At 32.6% G+C, this 19,589-nt stretch overlaps 1 protein-coding gene across 1 annotated transcript in view; it reads right to left on the bottom strand.

Annotated features, from left to right (window-relative positions):
* Positions 1-9,030: 9,030 nt before the first annotated feature.
* Positions 9,031-19,589, bottom strand: part of LOC133198957 (aminopeptidase N-like) — a 28,276-nt gene continuing 17,717 nt past the window's right edge. The window contains exons 16-21 of the mRNA XM_061334856.1: positions 17,748-17,852; positions 16,068-16,235; positions 15,809-15,949; positions 15,305-15,386; positions 14,767-14,840; positions 9,031-9,737 (exon numbers count right to left, since the gene is read on the bottom strand). Of these exons, the coding sequence (XP_061190840.1) occupies positions 9,659-9,737; positions 14,767-14,840; positions 15,305-15,386; positions 15,809-15,949; positions 16,068-16,235; positions 17,748-17,852 (649 nt within the window). The 3' untranslated portion in view covers positions 9,031-9,658. The remainder of the gene's footprint in view (positions 9,738-14,766; positions 14,841-15,304; positions 15,387-15,808; positions 15,950-16,067; positions 16,236-17,747; positions 17,853-19,589) is intronic.

Below are 19,589 nucleotides of genomic sequence, written 5' to 3'. Positions count from 1 at the left end.
TGTCATTTCAAAATCAGAAAAATGTCCATAACGTGGAACCGGAAACGAATTTTTACAAAATTCTTTCAAATGTAACAATGGCATTTCATAGCGCATTATCCCTGAAAGTTTGATGAAAAACCACTGAATAGTTCTCGAGATAATGCGTGCACAAAATTTGTCTAAAAAATAAGAATAATAATAATAATAATAATAATAATAAGAAACAGTAGAATCACTATAAGGTCTTCCGTGAAGACGGAAGACCTTAATAATAACTAGATGCGATCTCGTTGTGAGCAACGAGTGTGTCTTCCGTCCGCTTTTTCGATAAGATGAGATAAGAATTTGACTGAGATTTTCGTTTAGAAATATTGATATAAGTAAATTGTTAAGACGAACACTTTTGCTTTAGTATGTGTAACAAAATATTGATCATTAAAAAGAAATAGATTAGTAAAGACTTTCGGCCCATCTTGGCCACTTATAAGAGTGGTCAGCCCCTTTTCTTGATACAATCTTAAAACTGGCCCTTCAACTCCCTAATGGGGACGTTTAGCAAAAATTGAAAGGTTATATTTTGTTCAGAACATTATTTTGAACATCTTTTATTCAATATTGCTTATCTGCACATTTCTCACTTTCGAGATATAGAGTGCCAAAGATTTGGCATTCTGGCCCTTTTGGCCCCTAATTATGTAACATGTGATGTAAATATCATAATATATAATTGAAAATTGTTGAGATAATCATTTTTGTTTCAGTAATAAATTACAAAATATTGATCATTAAACAGTTATTGATTAAAAACTTTTAGTCCCTCTGGGCCCCTATTTTGAGGGGCCAGTCCCTTTTTCTTCATACCACTTTAAAGCCCTCATGATTCTGAACACTTTTTGTTCAACAACTATTCAGAAATTCTTTTTCGTTTCCGAGATATATGCGAAAGATATATCTAGGGGCTGGCCCTTCAACTCCTTAATGGGTACGTTTAGCAAAAAATGAAAGGTTGCATATTGTTTAGAACATTATTTTGAAGATCTTTTATTCAATATTGCTTATCAAAATATTTCCCACTTTTGAGATATAGAGTGCCAAAGATTTGGCATTCTGGCCCCTTATGGCCCCTAATTATATAACATATGATGTGAATATCATAATATATAGTTGTAAATTGTTGAGATAAACATTTTTGCTTCAGTAATGCATTACAAAATATTGATCGTTAAAGAGTTATTGTTCATAGACTTTCGGCCCCTTTCAGTCCCTATTATGAGGGGCCAGCCCCTTTTTCTTCATATCAGTTTAAAGCTCTCATGATTTTGAACACTTTTTGTTCAACAACTAGTCAGAAATTCTCTTTCGTTTCTGAGATATTTGCAAAAGAAATATTTAGGGGCCGGCCCTTCAACTCCTTAATGGGTACGTTTAGCAAAAAATGAAAGGATGCATATTGTTTAGAACATTATTCTGAACATCTTTTATTCAATATTGCTTATCAAAATATTTCCCACTTTTGAGATATAAAGCGTCAAAGATTTAGCATTCTGGCCCCTTATGGCCCCTAATTATGTAATGTATGATGTGCATATTGTAATATATAGTTGTAAATTGTTAAGATAAACATTTTTGCTTCAGTAATGCATTACAAAATATTGATCATTAAAGAGTTATTGATTTAATACTTTCGGCCCCTCTCGGCCCCTAATATGATAAGTCAGCCCTTTTTTCTTGATACCATATTAAAGATCTTGTCATTCTGCACAAATGTTGTTCAATATGTTATTACAAAATAATTATACTTTAAAAGATAAGATACAAAATGTCTCAAAAATTCACTCATGATTCGTGTCCTAAATTTCGACCCCTACCGAGCTTCCATACTAGGCACTTCCGGAAAATATCTAAACCCAGGTGCAAAATGGCATTATGTCCTCTATCATCGCTGAAAATTTCAGCGCTCTAGCTCAAGCCGTTTTTGAGTTCCATCGCAGACAAGGAGGTCCTCTAAATTTTGATAAAAGGGCGATAACTTCCGACCGGAAGTAAATGTCCCTTAACAGACTTGCCGGAATTAACTTCAGATGTCAACGCATCTACCATGAAAATTTAAATAAAATCGAATGAGCCATCTCCGAGAAATCGTCTGCACAAATTTTGTAAGAAGAAAAAAGAATAATAAACTAGATGGTTCTCGTTGCGAGCAACGAGTGGGTCTTCCGTCTGATTTCAGATAAGATTAGTTAAGATCTTGACTGAGATATTTGTCTGTAAAAAGTGAAAGGATGCATATTGTTTAAAACATTATTCTGAGCTTCTTTTGTTCATTATTGCTTATCAAAATATTTCCCCTTTTCGAGAAATCAAAGATTAGCATTCTGGCCCCTTATGGCCCCTTATTACGTAACATATGATCAAAATTTTATAATATATAGTTGCAGAGTGTTAAGATGAACATTTTTGCTTCAGTAATTTATAACAAAATATTGATCATTACAAAGTTATAAATGAAATACTTTTGGCCCTTCTGAGCCCCTAATTTGAGGGGTCTGTACCTTTCTCTTGATATCAAATAAAAGTCTTGTGATTTTGAACCCTTTTTCTTCAACAACAATTCAGAAATTTCCTTTCGTTTAAGAGATATATAGAATAACACTATTTAGGGGCCAGCCCTCCAACTCCTTAATGGGGATGTCTTGCAAAAATTAAAAGGGTGTTTATTGTTTAGAACATTATTCTGAACATCTTTTGTTCAATAATGCTTATCAAAATATTTCCCCTTTTCGAGATATAAAGTGTTAAAGATTTTGCATTCTGGCCCCTCATGGCCCCTTATTATGTAACATATGATCAAAATTTTCTAATATATAGTTGCAGAATGTTAAGATGAACATATTTGCTTCAGTAATTTATAACAAAATATTGATCATTAAAAAGTTCTAGATGAAAGACTTTTGGCCCTTCTGAACCCCTAATTTGAGGGGTCAGTACCTTTTTCTTGATATCAAATAAAAGGTCTTGTGATTTTGAAGACTTTTTGTTCAACAACTATTCAGAAATTTGTTTTCGTTTTCGAGATATGTAGAATAACAATATTTAGGGGTCAGCCCCCCAAGTCCTTAATGGGGATGTCTTGCAAAAATTAAAAGGGTGTATATTGTTTAGAACATTATTCTGAACATCTTTTGTTCAATAATGCTTATCAAAATATTTCCCCTTTTCGAGATATAAAGTGTCAAAGATTTTGCATTCTGGCCCCTTATGGCCCCTTATTGCGTAACATATGATCAAAATTTTATAATATATAGTTGCAGAATGTTAAGATTAACATATTTGCTTCAGTAATTTATAACAAAATATTGATCATTAAAGAGTTATAGATGAAAGACTTTTGGCCCTCCTGAGCCCCTAATTTGAGGGGTCAGTACCTTTTTCTTGATATCAATTAAAAGGTCTTCTGATTTTGAAGACTTTTTGTTCAATATGTTTTAACAAAATACTTCTATTTTAAATGTTATCATCAGAAATGTCTCTAAAATTCACTCATAAATCACGTCCTAAATTTTGACCCCTACCGAGCTTCCATACTTTGCACTTCCGGAAAATATGAAAATCAAGGTGCACATCTAGAACATGTCCTCTATCACCACTGAAAGTTTCAACACTCTAGAATTTGTCGTTCCTGAGTTTTTGTGCAGACACAAGGTCTATCTAAAAATCGATTAAAGGGCGATAACTTCTGACCGGAAGTGATTTTTCAAAAACTGACATGCCGTTATAAACTTCAGATAGCAACGCATTAACCCTGAAAATTTGAAGCAAATCGATCGAGCGACCTCCGAGAAATCTTCTGCACAAAATCGGTAAGGAAAAAAAAAGAATAATAATAATAAAAAGAAAAGTGAAAAATCAACAATAGAATAATAGAAGGGTCTTCCGCAGAAGACGGAAGACCCTAATAATAAAGGTAAAAAAGAAACCTAAGAATAATAGAAGGGTCTTCCGCTGAAGACGGAAGACCCTAATAAAAATGAAAAAGAAACCGAAGAATAATAGAAGGGTCTTCCTCTGAAGACGAAAGACCTTAATAAAACATAAGAGACATCATTTCTCCTAGACAAATTACTAGTCGTTAAACATTTTTGGATGTTTCCGTAAAAGTCTATTTAAAAAAAAAAAAATTGCTCTTCAAGCAGGGATCGAACTCAAAACCCTTGGGTTGAAAGGCAGGTGCGCTAACCATTAGGCCACGCATTCCGACAACAGTAGTAAGTTAAAATGTTTAGGACTATAGAATAGATGCAAGCGTATTTTTAGAATCGGTAGGGGAAGAAAGAAGTTCCGTAAAAGCAAATAGTTCCTGAACTTGCAAGCAGTATATAAAATAAGAAGGGACGGGCTGCGTGAGAAAACGTTAACACTGTTCCCTAATGAAAATGTATTAGTGGACTGTGGCCCGATTCATCGATATTGTGAGCATGCTGATTTTTTTGTAAATACATGTAGCTTTGTTGAAAGCTTTAAAGATCGGGTTCGGATTTTAGCATTTCTGACTGAATATCCTGAAATAAATATGAAACATTTAAATAAGCATTTCTTTGGGTTATATTAAATATATGTAGCACAAATTAAACTCCCAACATGCATTTTTAGAAGGGAAACACGACAATGAAAGCGAGAATTGTTTTTAATATATCGAAAATCGCTATGTCTGGAAACTGATTAATTCCAAATAAAAATCAAATAAATTCCACATGTAAAAGAAAGAGAGAATGCTCGTTATTAAAATGTCATATCATATCAGGAGAATCGAATGCTATTAACGACATCTGAAGAAATAGCCAATAAAAGGTTAAGATCATTTCTTCGTTCACCTGCACTTTAATTTCAAACACAACAGAACTTGTAGTTTTTGCCGTGAAACTTCATGACTTCTATATACTTATAAGACTCACCGTAAAACTTTCCAGAAAGTTTCTCTGAGGTCTATACTACATTTGTACCAAATTTGGTGTCGATCCGAGGTCTGGTTTGAATTTTACAGAAATATTCTACGTTGTTGTTGATGTGATTTTTTTTTTTAAGAAAGGGGGGGGGGTGAGTTATTTTTTTTATGTTTCTTTTTAACTAACAATTGTAACTACTTCCACAACCTTAAGCTTGATTGTGACCTTTGGGTCAAGGTCAAAGGTCAAGGTCATTTAAAAAAAAAATCTTTACATTCTATGTTTTAACCTGCTACTGTAGCTGGATGCATGTCCTTAGTTTCAAATTTAACCCAAAGTCATGTTTGCCGATAATTTTCATTATTCTCTTTTTTTTTTTGGAGAGAGGGAGAGAAGGACAATAAAACTTAAGAAAGTTCCAGTAGGTTCTTAGCTACAACTCCCTGAAATCTTATATCTATCTGAAGTGTGATTTGAAACTAAGAGAACGATTTCACATTGCTCTCGGGATGATTTTTTTCTTTGAAGTTTTTCCGGAAAAAAAATGTAATTTCTAAATTTTTCAGAGAAAGATCATAAAACTCTACAGGGAGTTACTTTGGAGTCTCAGCTACAGTTCTCTAAAGTTTCGTGTCGATCCGATGTGTGAATTCAATTCTAGAGAAATATTGCATGTTGCAACTGCTGTCTTTTTTTTTTTCACGAAAAAAGGGGGGGGGGTTATATAATAATCCTTAGCTTGTTACACACTGGGAGTTGTAATCAACTCTCCACTTCCTCAGTAAACATTCTGACCTTAATGTCAAGGTCCTATATCAAGGTCAAAGTTCAAGGTCAAAGGTCTAGGTCATACAGATAGGTGGAAAGATCCAATAAACAGAGGCATTTCAAGAGATTTCTGCTCAGAAAGGTTAAAGAAATTAATAATTACTAGACGAGCTTGCGTCAAAGATTTAGCATTCTGGCCCCTTATGGCCCCTAATTACGAATTTTTTTAAAAAAAATTTTAAGAGATATAGATGCAGATTGGGAAGATGAACATTTTTGCTTCAATAATTAATATCAAAATATTTAACGTTAAGGAGTTATAGATGAAAGACTTTTGGCCCCTCTGAGCCCCTAATTTGAGGGGTCAGCCCCTTTTCCTTGACATCACATGAAAGGTCTTGTAATTTTGAAGACTTTCTGTTCAACAACTATTCAGAAGTTTCGTTTCCTTTTCGAGATATGTAGACTTGAAATATTTAGGGGCCGTCCCTTTAAGTCCTTATAGGGGCTGTTTAGGAAAAATTCAAAGGATGCACATTGTTCAGATCATCATTCTAAACAACTTTTGTTCAATATTGCTTTTCAAAATGTTTCCCCTTTTCGAGATATAAAGCTTCAAAGATTAAGCATTCTGGCCCCTTATGGCCCCTAATTACGTAATATTTGAAGAGAATTTTAAGATATATAGTTGCAGATTGTGAAGATGAACATTTTTGCCTCAATAATTAATATCAAAATATTTAACGTTAAGGAGATATAGATGAAAGACTTTTGGCCCCTCTGAGCCCCTAATTTGAGGGGTCAGCCCCTTTTCCTTGACATCACATGAAAGGTCTTGTAATTTTGAAGACTTTCTGTTCAACAACTATTCAGAAGTTTCGTTTCCTTTTCGAGATATGTAGACTTGAAATATTTAGGGGCCGTCCCTTTAAGTCCTTATAGGGGCTGTTTAGGAAAAATTCAAAGGATGCACATTGTTCAGATCATCATTCTAAACAACTTTTGTTCAATATTGCTTTTCAAAATGTTTCCCCTTTTCGAGATATAAAGCTTCAAAGATTAAGCATTCTGGCCCCTTGTGGCCCTTATTTATGTAACATATGACGTAAAAATCATAATATATAGTTGTAGTTTGTTAAGATAAATAATTTTGTTTCAGTAATGTATACAAAAATATTGCTTGTTTAAGAGTTATCGATTAAAGACTTTCGGCCCCTATCGGCCCCTAATGTGATGAGTCAGCGCTTTTTTCTTGATATCATGTTACAGATCTTTTTATTCTGCACAAATATTGTTCAATATGTTTTAACAAAATAATTATACTTTAAAAGATACGATACAAAATGTCTCCAAAATTCACTCATGATTCGTGTCCTAAATTTCGACCCCTACCGAGCTTCCATACTAGGCACTTCCGGAAAATATCTAAACCCAGGTGCAATATGGCAACATGTCCTCTATCATCCCTGAAAATTTCAGCGCTCTAGCTTAAGCCGTTTTTGAGTTCCATCGCAGACAAGGAGGTCTTCTGAATTTTAATAAAAGGGCGATAACTTCCGACCGGAAGTGATTTTCAAAAAAACGATATTGCCGGAATTAACTTCAGATGTCAACGCATCTACCATGAAAATTTGAATAAAATCGAACCAGCCATCTCCGAGAAATCTTCTGCACAAATTTTGTAAAGAAAAAAAAGAATAATAATAATAATAATAAAGGTAAAAAAGAAACCTAAGAATAATAGAAGGGTCTTCCGCTGAAGACGGAAGACCCTAAAAAGGTAAAAAAGAAACCGAAGAATAATAGAAGGGTCTTCCGCTGAAGACGGAAGACCCTAATAATAAAAAGAAACAATAGAATCACTATAAGGTCTTCCGTGGAGACGGAAGACCTTAATAATAATAGTAAGAAACAAGAGTAAAAACAACATGTTCCCAAACTCCGTTTGGGGAACATAATTACGGCGTTGATCTAATTAGCTTGTTTAATTAGATCAACAATTTCTTCTCTGAAATAAAAGCATAATTTTGAAAATGTTCTCTTGAAGATTGAAATGAAATTTTCTGTTTCTAAAATGTGAAAGGTGGTTGCTGGTGTTCCTTTTTAATAGAACCTGTGAAGTCTTTGGAGACCAGGTTTTCCAAAACCTTTTTTGGATTGCGATGGGCACTTCTTGTGTTTATATATTCATTAGAACCAGTTAATATTTTGTTTTCAAAAATCTTCTACATAAGAAGAAACTCATCATTTCTCGTTTACTATAACCTAGAGGTAGGAAGTTTGCCTTATGATCGAGGGGCCCGGATTTGAATTTCTTTCACCTAGGTTGCGTCAAACATAAATAAGGACTGTTCCCTCGGCCAAGTGTTCGGCATTGGAAGTAAAAGTCACGGGTCTTTTAGATGAAGTCTTAAAAACCGAGTACCCATATCACGGTTGTCGTGGCACCCTCACTGATCATTCCCTGAGTGTGGAGTACTGGTCTAAATTGCGGCGGTAACATGTCGTTTTCTGTAGTCCAAGAATTAGATTAGTTGTGTCCTAAAAATCGGGGGTTAAATTACATGCATTACATCTAAATTAACAGAGAAAGACTTTTCTTTGAAAACGTGGCGAGAGTCGTAGTCCCTTTCTCATTTGATGCTTCTTGCCTGCTTGTTTATATCTCAGGAAACATTTACCTTGGCCATACCTTTTAAACGCTGGTGTTGGGACTTTCATATTTCACATGTTTATTTCTTCAGGCATTTTTTGTGCATTTTTTGACCACGTTACCCTTACCTCGGAATATGCCCTTCTTTTAAAAATAAAATCATTATCTTTATCATTTTTCTTTGATATCAGTTTCATCACCTGCATTCGGGGTTTATATCTCTCAGTTAATTCGACACGCAAGAGCATGCTCTACGTATGCACTATTTTTAAAACGAGGTAAATTATTGACAAACAAGTTGATGAAACAAGAATATCAGCAGTCTCGTTTGAAGTCATCATTTCGTAAGTTCTATGGTCGATACAATGACCTTGTCAACAAAAACAATTTATCATTGAGTCAAATGATGACTGACGTTTTTCATACTTATTGTTAGGCCAATATTTACACACTGAATTGTCGACGGATTTTTCCGTTATTTCCCGATAATGACAAGGAGCATACGGCGGGTGTGACCGGTCGGCAGGGGATGCTCACTCATCCATGGCACCTGATCCCACCTCTAATGTTTTGGGGGTCTGTGTTTGCTCTGCACCTACTTTGTAATGTTTAACGGACTTTTGAGCTTGAATACTGTTCGTTATCTCCATATATTTCATTTCATAATGTTCCTAATAATCAACGCAAAAGTTAATCAATTTTATTTTATAGCAATATAAATACAAATATTACAAGACTATTATTATGTTTTTAATATTGGTGTACATATTAATCTCCTTCATTCATCTGTTGCAGACAAATTTTAAAATTAGCAAACGATATTTAATTTCTCTTCGCATCAATGTTAATGATAAAATAATGACACCTTCTTTTAAAAATATTGCTCTCTCACTCCCTCTCATAATTCTGTGAAATATTGATTATAATTAAAAAATACACTAAATAAAGTTGTTCACAACATATATCACGACAACATCCTTTACAAAATATTCACAAAAAAACTCAGTAAATTTATATACAATATTATGTATAGTAACAGTTACTATATACTATGTTATACTTTCAAACAAATTCAATTTGCTACTGAAAGTTAAAAAGAGATCGGAATATTAACCATACTGCATTCAACTTTGTTAAAGGCTGTGTTTAGCCTTGTTGATGTTTGTCATTATACAAAATGAACACAGTTTAACACACAATATATTTTTCTTTCATTGAAAATATCATTCACAGAATTTTTTTTCATTGGGAAACATTTTTATAAATTTCTTTAATATTTGTCCCCTCTATGAATCATTTATATTTGTTACTATCATAACATCCCAACGACGTGATTGCGTAACCATTCAGTGATGACGTCATAATTTTCATTCATCCAGTTAATGTTTGCCCTGGAAAAAAATATTTTTTTTTAATATTACATTGAAGAAAACACCCACTTACAACTAGACATTTTGCCCAAGCACCATACATGTCCTTCACTAAGAAAAAAATTATATAAGATTCAAATCTCTACAATATCAAATACAGAATCAGATTTTGAAATATCTCTCCGGTTTAAATCATATTTGATGGATACAACAGGTTGTACAGTTGCTTACTTATATAGGTTTTACTGTTTATTATCTCCTTATAAAAGAATGTAGTTCTACACAGTTGTTTACTTATGTAGGTTTTAGTGTATATTATCTCCTGACAGCAGGATGTTAATCTACACAGTTGTTTACTTATGTAGGTTTTACTGTATATTATCTCCTTACAGCAGGATGTTAATCTACACAGTTGCTTACTTATGTAGGTTTTACTGTATATTATCTCTTACAGCCAGATGTAAATCTACACAGTGACTTACTTATGTAGGTTTTACTGTATATTATCTCCTGACAGCCAGATGTAAATCTACACAGTGACTTACTTATGTAGGTTTGACTGTATATTATCTCCTTACAGCAGGATGTTAATCTACACAGTGACTTACTTATGTAGGTTTTACTGTATATTATCTCCTTACAGCAGGATGTTAATCTACACAGTTGCTTACTTATGTAGGTTTTACTGTATATTATCTCTTACAGCCAGATGTAAATCTACACAGTGACTTACTTATGTAGGTTTTACTGTATATTATCTCCTGACAGCCAGATGTAAATCTACACAGTGACTTACTTATGTAGGTTTGACTGTATATTATCTCCTTACAGCAGGATGTAAATCTACACAGTGACTTACTTATGTAGGTTTTACTGTATATTATCTCCTTACAGCAGGATGTTAATCTACACAGTGACTTACTTATGTAGGTTTTACCGTATATTATCTCTTACAGCCAGATGTAAATCTACACAGTGACTTACTTATGTAGGTTTAACTGTATATTATCTCCTTACAGCCAGATGTTAATCTACACAGTGACTTACTTATGTAGGTTTAACTGTATATTATCTCCTTACAGCAGGATGTTAATCTACACAGTGACTTACAGTACCCGCATCGTTATTCTTAACAATTCTATCGTGTCCTATCGTGCGTTTATCCTATCGTATCGTGCGTGTATCTTATCGTATCGTGCGTGTATCCTATCGTATCGTGTTTTCCGTTTATCAGGTTTTGCGTTTTCTATCATGTTTTCCGTTTATCAGGTTTTGCGTTTATCGTGAAGATCGTTTATCAGGTTCTATCGTGTATCGGGAAATCCTCGCTTTTTATCTTTACCTTGAGAAGAAACACCCGAGGTATCCCGAGTTCATTTTTCGTTTTGTTAATTTATTTAGGATTAATTTAACTGTTGAACAGAATCACAAATTAATACTCTAACTCTGGTATATTTGTTTAAGAAAATAAATAAATAAATGAAATAAATAAATAAATAAATAAACGTCAAGTACCGTGACCAAGCAGAGAGTGTAAATCGAAAGCCAAATTCTATTTTTGGACATGAAATAATCCATCTACTAGTCATTCGTTATTTTTTTCTTTAATTTCTCGATTTGTAAGAAACATTTTTTGTCAAGATAGAAAGATACTTCCTTTACACAGAGTCACAAAAGCAAGACATTTATTAACTTTGCTTTGATAATTATAGAAACATAAAGCAGTAGGTATGAGTGTAAAAATAAACTATAAATAAAAAAAAAATATCAGCATCATTATTACATGTAAGTCAATCCTTTCTATCAATAACGGGAACATAAATTTTGTCTATGCGCGCAAGTTTTGTTGTTCCTTTTTATTTATTTGTTTCTCTGATGTGTCAACAAGTTAAATTACAGTTTATTTTACATGAACATGCTCCATTCAATTCATCATATGATAATTATATATTTTAATATAGATGTTTGCCATTCATATTTGACTACTGCATTTAGAAGATGTAAAAACAAAAAAAATAAATTAAAAAAATAAACAAAACCATACTAATTTTTATTATACAACTTACCTATTTCGACGTGAAAATGAAGTGAGTATACATGTACACGTATATACCGTAATTAAGTGACAGGTGGAAGCGCTTCCGTGACAAGAGAACTGACACCTAAACGTACCTGCCTAATCAGTACACTGTCTTCCTGTCAGGTCAAGAATCCACCCCCCTTTCCCCCTACATGACCATGCCCTTGTGTATTCAACGGAGACATACCTGAACTCCCCTCTCACCCGGTGTCAGGCATTTACCTTGAATCCTACTAGGTTTCAATGAAATGCATCTTCTTATTTTCTGGATATCGTTTGAACAAAATTAATTAATAATTTAAGATTTTATACAAAGAAAATTGGTAAATGTACACTTCTGTTACAGATTAAAAATTTAATAAATGAATCAAATAAAATATAGGCGAGTTTTGTCCCCCAAACTCCGTTGATTTAGTTCATTTGTATACATTTATTTAATTTTTATAGGTTTACAGTATTAAACATTATTGGTGTGATCAAATTTAAAAAAAAATGCGCTTGTGGTACTTCCGGATCTTCGGGTTTTCTATGTAAAATAAAAAAGAAACATTCTATTAATCGAAGAATATGGTAAATAATTCTTAGCAGAAACATACGAACTTTGCCTCGCACGATTTTTTTTCTTATTAAAAAGGCGCCTCAAAGATACATGTAAAAAATTAAAAGAAATCACCCGGATCTGCCGTGATACACAAGGCGAGTAAATACCTTGAATTTAATATTAATGTTTATCGATTGCATTTAATACTTGACTATGTTCAAGAAGTCAATATATTTATTTATTTATTTATTTATTTATTTATTTATTTATTTTGCTCTTTGAATTGGATCTTTTTTTGAGTGGTTATGGAACACCCCCCTTCTTCCCCGCTGACTATGCCTCAAGTGGGATTAAGACTTTCATAATTTATTACAAAGTTTTGTCTAATTTTGCCGATGTAGTTCTATATAAGATAAATTTTGTAACAATTAATACAAAGTCTAATAGCAATAATTTACAATTCTTCAGTCCGAAAATCCACTTTTCGTATTGTGTAAATTAATTTATAATTTTGTGTGTGTGTGTGTGTGTGTGTAAGGGTGTGTGTGTGTGTGTGTGTTCTAATATGTTGTATACAAGAGTATGTAATAATTCATTGTTATTATTTAATACAAAGTTTAAGTACCCAATAAATATATTCACATACATTGTAAGCTTAGCATACACGCGTCTATAGTAGATACAAATTCTGTTATTGTAAATGTTTATAACACAGGCATGCGTAGAAAGCAATTTCATTTCTTTGGGGGCGGGGGTCTAAAAAGAAATGTTTTGAAAAGCAAACAAAAGAGGCTGAAGACATTATTATTGTTGATGGGCAATATTATCATTATATTTCTACTGTATACTACACATGTTGGTACACTGTAACTTTTTTAGGTATACGACTGCATGCTCCCTTCTTAATCTTACATGCCTATAGCATTAGAAACACCAGAGAATAAATACAAAAGAATGGAAATGCGGTATTTTTTTCGGATACTAGATGATGACAGATCTAGTGACGTTTATTAATTTTATTGAATTCGATTTCTTTCCACATATATACATAATTTTATACGATGTATGTAGGAATACGTAAATACTTTCTATGTGCACGGGATATGTGTAACATATATATTTATACATAGGAGAGATTATTTAATCACAGTCCAGTGCTCAGTCTGTGTCAATGCAACTAGCAATTTCAGCAAGTCATGTGTTCAAAACGTAATGAAAATAAAATTAATTTATATCAAATATAAATTTAAGCAAGTTCGTAAAAACTTTGAGGAGAAAGCATTAACATTGAAAAATAATAATGATTTTTTTTTTCGAATCCCCCCCCCCCTTTAAAATTATGACAAGTAATTTTTTTTGTAAGATTTGAATTATTCAATACAGATTACTAAAGGCGATTTTGGATACATCACAAACTTCTAGCACAAGATATTGAATCTAAATATTTCACTTTTTACATGGAGTTCTTCCATAGAAATAATCAATGTTTGTTATGAATAAGGTTTTATTTGTTAAAATAATGAATATATTTATAGCGTTTCGTGAATCTATTGACATGGGTGTAAAACTTTGCTTGTCTAGCGAATTTTTTAGCCACCTATAAATTAAAATCTCCGTAATTAAACGATTCAAAATTCAAATTTAACGATTCGATGGAATTTCGACATTTGTATAATTACACAAACAGTCGCCTAATTTCCATCATAGATTGGAATTAATCTTAAATAATTACAGTTTGAATTTGATGACGATCAGTTTTACATGTATTGACGGAAAAAAATGTATCTTTTACAAAGCATCATTACATTAGATGTTTTATCACGATAAAATTAATATATTTTATCATTTAGATATGCGGCTTTGTAAGTAAATAAAATTATTATACTACTAAAAAGGAAACTTTTCGTCTTGTCAAAAAACGTTTCGCATTTTGAAACAATCCTATCAGGTTTTGCGTTTATCCTATCGTGAAGATCGTTTATCAGGTCTATCGTGTTTTGCGTTTATCGTATTTTGTGTTTATCGTGTTTTGCGTTTATCCTATCGTGCGTGTATCCTATCGTATCGTGCGTTTATCCTATCGTATAGTGCGTGTATCCTATCGTATCGTGTATCCTGTAAATAATAACGATGCGGGTACTGTACTTGTGTAGGTTTAACTGTATATTATCTCCTTACAGCAGGATGTAAATCTACACAGTGACTTACTTATGTAGGTTTTACTGTATATTATCTCTTACAGCCAGATGTAAATCTACACAGTGACTTACTTATGTAGGTTTAACTGTATATTATCTCCTTACAGCAGGATGTTAATCTACACAGTGACTTACTTATGTAGGTTTTACTGTATATTATCTCCTTACAGCAGGATGTAAATCTACACAGTGACTTACTTATGTAGGTTCTACTGTATATTATCTGCTTACCTGATAAGAGCCAAGGAAGTCTGCGTTTGTTTCTTTGCCACCTTTGGAGGCTTGTCTTTAAATAAGGTTGCCAACTAAAATGGATGAATAATTTTATCCACATTTTTGTTTCAAAATGGAACATCCAAGGAATTAAAATAATGACACGAATCGTATCAGTAATATAAAGTTTTGCTCATGCCATGAAAAAACAAGTTTACAATTTGAACTAGTATAATGTTAAAGCACTCAGTAAAAGGACTCCTTTTGAAGATTATGAAAGGTTATAACAGTACTGTAATTGCAACGATTAAGATTCTCAAATTTAAAGCTTCTGATATTGTTTTTTTTCAAGTTTTCTCCCATTCTAATTAATGTAAAAGGGTCAGTTAATGAAAACATTATTTTTTATAGAAAGTGCATTTACTGTAAATCCAAAAACTTACAACGTAGCACATTTATTTAAATAAAGGACAACAAAGCTTATCAGACTACTGCAAAATATGATGGAAAAACTAAATTTGATAATTTAAATTCTGAGGCTAATAACAGTTTTTACCTGCTTATATTCGAATTCAGAGTTAACAAACTGAGTAACTTCAGCTATCGTCTCCCTCAGAAGAAAATTGTCAAATCCAAATCTGAAAAGAAAAATTGTTTTTGTTTCATCCTGAATTTTCTCTGACTTTTTATCATGTAACTTTATTTGTTATATTATTTAATGCTCTCAATGTTTTTAGCTGCTTTTTTAGAATTCTGTATTATCAAAAATGTATTATGTATAAACATACTGTGATATTGTGTAAATTTGTATAAATTTGTGTAAATAATTAAAATTCAAAAATTTAGTGACAAAATATCAAAACACTGTAAATACAGAACAATCTAAGGTCAAACTGAAGAGTTTGAATTTCTTGTTTTTAATATAATAAACATGTTCAGAAAATTCAAAAATAATTAATTAATATGAATACATGATGAAAACTTCGTTTTTCTTTTCAAAATTATCTCAGAAGTTAAACTTATATGGAATATGAAGTCCATTTTCTGTCGAAAATCTTACTGTTCATTTAGCTTGTCCCATTTTGTCATAAGTAAGTGTAGAGTGATCATTCTTCCCAGAGGGCGCTTTGACAGATAACTGATAACGAGACGTACGTCCTGCATCCTGATCCTTGAGGAGTCAAAGATCCAGTTGGCGTACCTGAAGATAGAAAAATATGATATATGTTAATGAGACAGAGAGAAATACAGCAAGTCCGTCTAGAGTAGCCAGGCAGGAGAGATGTGAGAGAGAGAGAGAGAGAGTAGAAAATTTCCACCTCCAGAGTAGCCAGGGTTTCTGGGACTGTCCTAGCGCTTCCATCAGCATCTCCCTCTCCACGGCCACGTTAGTTGACTGTGATTTGTTCCAGACATAGTCCCACTCCTCCACCCCTCCTTCCCTGACCCCCACCATATATATCACTGACGAGTAGTCACTGGGGAGTCTGAAAACAGAAGTGAACATTAGTTAAAATGGGTCATCTTTCTAAAATGAGTTCTTTTATGCTATTCTCCACTTAGATCTTCTCATAGAGATTGTGAATGATACTTGACATTTACCTCTATTATCATTGGGGTTTTTTTTATTATGCGATATAATTTATAACTATTTAGAGAAAATGCCGAAGGAGCAATAGAAACAGCAGCTTTCAGGACGAAAAGGCTATCCACTGAGATATTGGTCACGACATTCCTCATACAGTATTTCTTTTCTGTTTAAACTTTTAAAATTATAATTTTACACATTTTGTCTAATTCACTGGGAAAAAAGACGCTCTGTTCAAAATTTTCACATTTAATCAATAGATTCAAGATTATTTTTTTTAAGATTATAGGAAATAATTGGGAAGAACTTTATAATGAGCACTATGATAAATAATAGTGACAGACGACATTAATACTGTGTTTCTCTTGAGGCAAATATGGAACCTTAAACAAGAGACAAACATACACACATGTAACTAAAATAAAGGGAACTCAGGTATCCGGACGCTTCACATATCCGGACAAATTGACTGGGAACCAAAGCGTCCGGATAAATGAGGCTCCACTGTATTATTTATTCTTATGGTTTGCTTGCTCGAGATATTTTTCATATAAGTACATTTTTTTTTCTACAAAAGAGCTCAAATGGAGTTCGTGCAGACTTCCATAGAAGAGCATGTTATGTACCTTTGGATTTAAGGATCTCGCTAGGGAATCAATACGCTTACGACTAGCCAAATAAACAAAAATTAAAATACGTTTCAATTGATGAGGTACAACTGAGTAATTCATATCACCCTTTAGTCTTTCTAGATGTCAAGCTGAATAACTAGTGTAACTTAGAGAGGTCTTTCAGAGGTAAAAACTGAAAAACTCATGTCATCCTGGTGTCTTTCCAGGGGTGAAAGTGAATAACGTATGTCACTTTGTCTTTCAAGAGGTAAAATTGAATAACTTGTGTGTTTCTTAAGTAATTCTGTGATCTTTCCAGGAGTAGAATATCTCAGGTCATTTTGGTCTTTGCATAGGTTTAACTAAATACGAATCGTCATTATTTGACATTTCAATAGGTTTAAACTTTCGTCATTTATTGAAGCACTTGAACTTGAAGAGAAAGTTTATCGATCTTTCAATTGAGATCTTTGATATCGAGGTCCCGTAAGCGATATGCATACATGTGCTATAATTTGTGGCACTTCACCTAGAGCAGGTGACGTCTCTATATGAGTGAAAAACTCGAAAGGGACCTTATACAACAATCAGTTATAATCTTCCCATTCTTTAAACCGAATAAATTGCATCATTTATTGGTCTTTCCAGAGGTAAATTAAAAATTACCAACTTACGCCATCCCTTGGTCTTTTTAGAGGTTAAAAATATTAACTTAGTCATTCCATAGTCTCTCCTTAGGTAAAAAATTATTAACTTACGTCATCCCTTGGTCTTTCCAGAGGTAAGAATTATTAACTTACGTCATCCCTTGGTCTTTCCAGAGGTAGAACATTCTCCTGGCGTAGGCGACAGCTTTCTTATACCCGACATCACAGGCCAGCTTCAGAATGGTTTGTCGTAAAAATCTAAATAAAAGTTGTCAAAATCTAAATGAGTGTCATAAAAATTTTAACAAATGTCGTAAAATCTAAATAAATGTGACAACTGCTGTAAAAATCTAAATAAATGGCGCAAAAGTCTCTCTTTTTTTTAAATGTAAAAAAAAAAAAAAAAAAATCTAAGTGAATGTCGTAAAAATCAAAACAATTGATTTGTCCTGAAATTGTTTATAGTTGCTTCTTTAAAAAATCTATACAATCGCATTAGAGTAAGAATTTATGTAATTGTCGAAAGAATCTAAATAAATTTGTTGAGAAAAAACATAAAAAGTCATTATCGTAAAACTATTTATCAATGAAGATTTTCTTTCTTTTTTTTTTAAATCTGCATCAATGTTGTATAATTTATATATAGATAACGTCGATTTAAATTAACGTCATTAACATCTACCTGGGCTAATAGCTACACAAATATTCTAAAAATGTCCAGAAATTTCGTGATACATGTACATGTATCTATTCAAACTCTAACACAGAATTTTGTCTAAATGATGTTAAATTTACATTTATAAATAATTGACGTATCTTGTCGTATTTTCAGAATTTTCAACGTGTGAATTCAACATTACATATTAATTGGAGGATCTGAAATAATTATCGCAGGTATTTTGCTCGATATAATTAGAATTTTAAAAGTATTGATGTCATTGATCTGTCGTCTAGAATATGCTGTTGAGTTATATATGTGCCATATGAAGGTTAATTGAAGTTTTCTTTATAAGTCTAGTTTAATTCGAATTTTCATTTAGGTAGAAGAAATCAACAAAATTCATAGAGTTTAAATTTTTGAAATAGAAATCTATATACATATATTAAGTATAATTGAATGCACAGGCCCTTAGATCGCTTTAAAAAAAATTAGGTGTTAAAAATCTTTTTTATACACCCCAATTTTTTAAGTCCGATTTAAGCGATCCAAAGGCCTATGGTTGAATGCAAATAATTCAATCGCATAATTAGTACACGTATATTCTTTATCAGGACGGAAAATAATAATTCATTTTTAAAGCTTTAATGATTTTGATATAAATGACTGTGTTCTTGGGGTCGTTTACCTACATCGTAGTAAAAAAAACCCATAATCATCTGTATACAGATCTGCCAATTAAAAAAATCTTCTGTCTTATTTCTAACTGATCACAAAGAAAATTCGAATGAAAGGGAAATAATATCAACATCTGTCACTACTGGCAAACTTCCGGCTGATCTTTCAGGCATTGCCAGCAAAGAACTATTTTACATCTGTTAATTAAAGAAGACATACAGCCGCCATAACTCATCCTTTATCCGGAATATTATCCGTGATAGACTCAAATTTTACCGAACTCAGTATATGAATCAATGTCCCCTTACAGTTCGTTCCACTGTGTGACACATTTTTCAACTTGGCGGGACAACAGAGCATAAAACATGCACTTAAAAATACGTAACTAGATATTGGCTGTAGACGTCCTTGCGCAGCCAAAATGCTGTCAGACATGCAAAGGAATAATGGTGTTGATACACGATTCATTTGTATCCTTGCATGTTTGTACTAACTTTTCAGCAGTGAATTAAAAGAAAGGAACTTTGGGTTTACATTACGTAATTTAACCTGTCTGAAGTATTTTGCTGATTTTATTCCTTTAGCTCCTTTTCGCGTAGAAGTATTTCATTATCATTAAGGACATACTAAACACACATGTAAACGTGCTTCACAACGTA

This window comes from Saccostrea echinata, unplaced genomic scaffold (assembly GCF_033153115.1).
Source record: "Saccostrea echinata isolate AGI-Se365-2 ecotype Australia unplaced genomic scaffold, CSIRO_AGI_Sech_v1 ptg000033l, whole genome shotgun sequence".
NCBI lineage: Eukaryota > Metazoa > Mollusca > Bivalvia > Ostreida > Ostreidae > Saccostrea > Saccostrea echinata.
The sequence above is the reverse complement of the archived record's forward strand: the minus strand, read 5'-3'. Positions and strand labels throughout refer to the sequence as shown.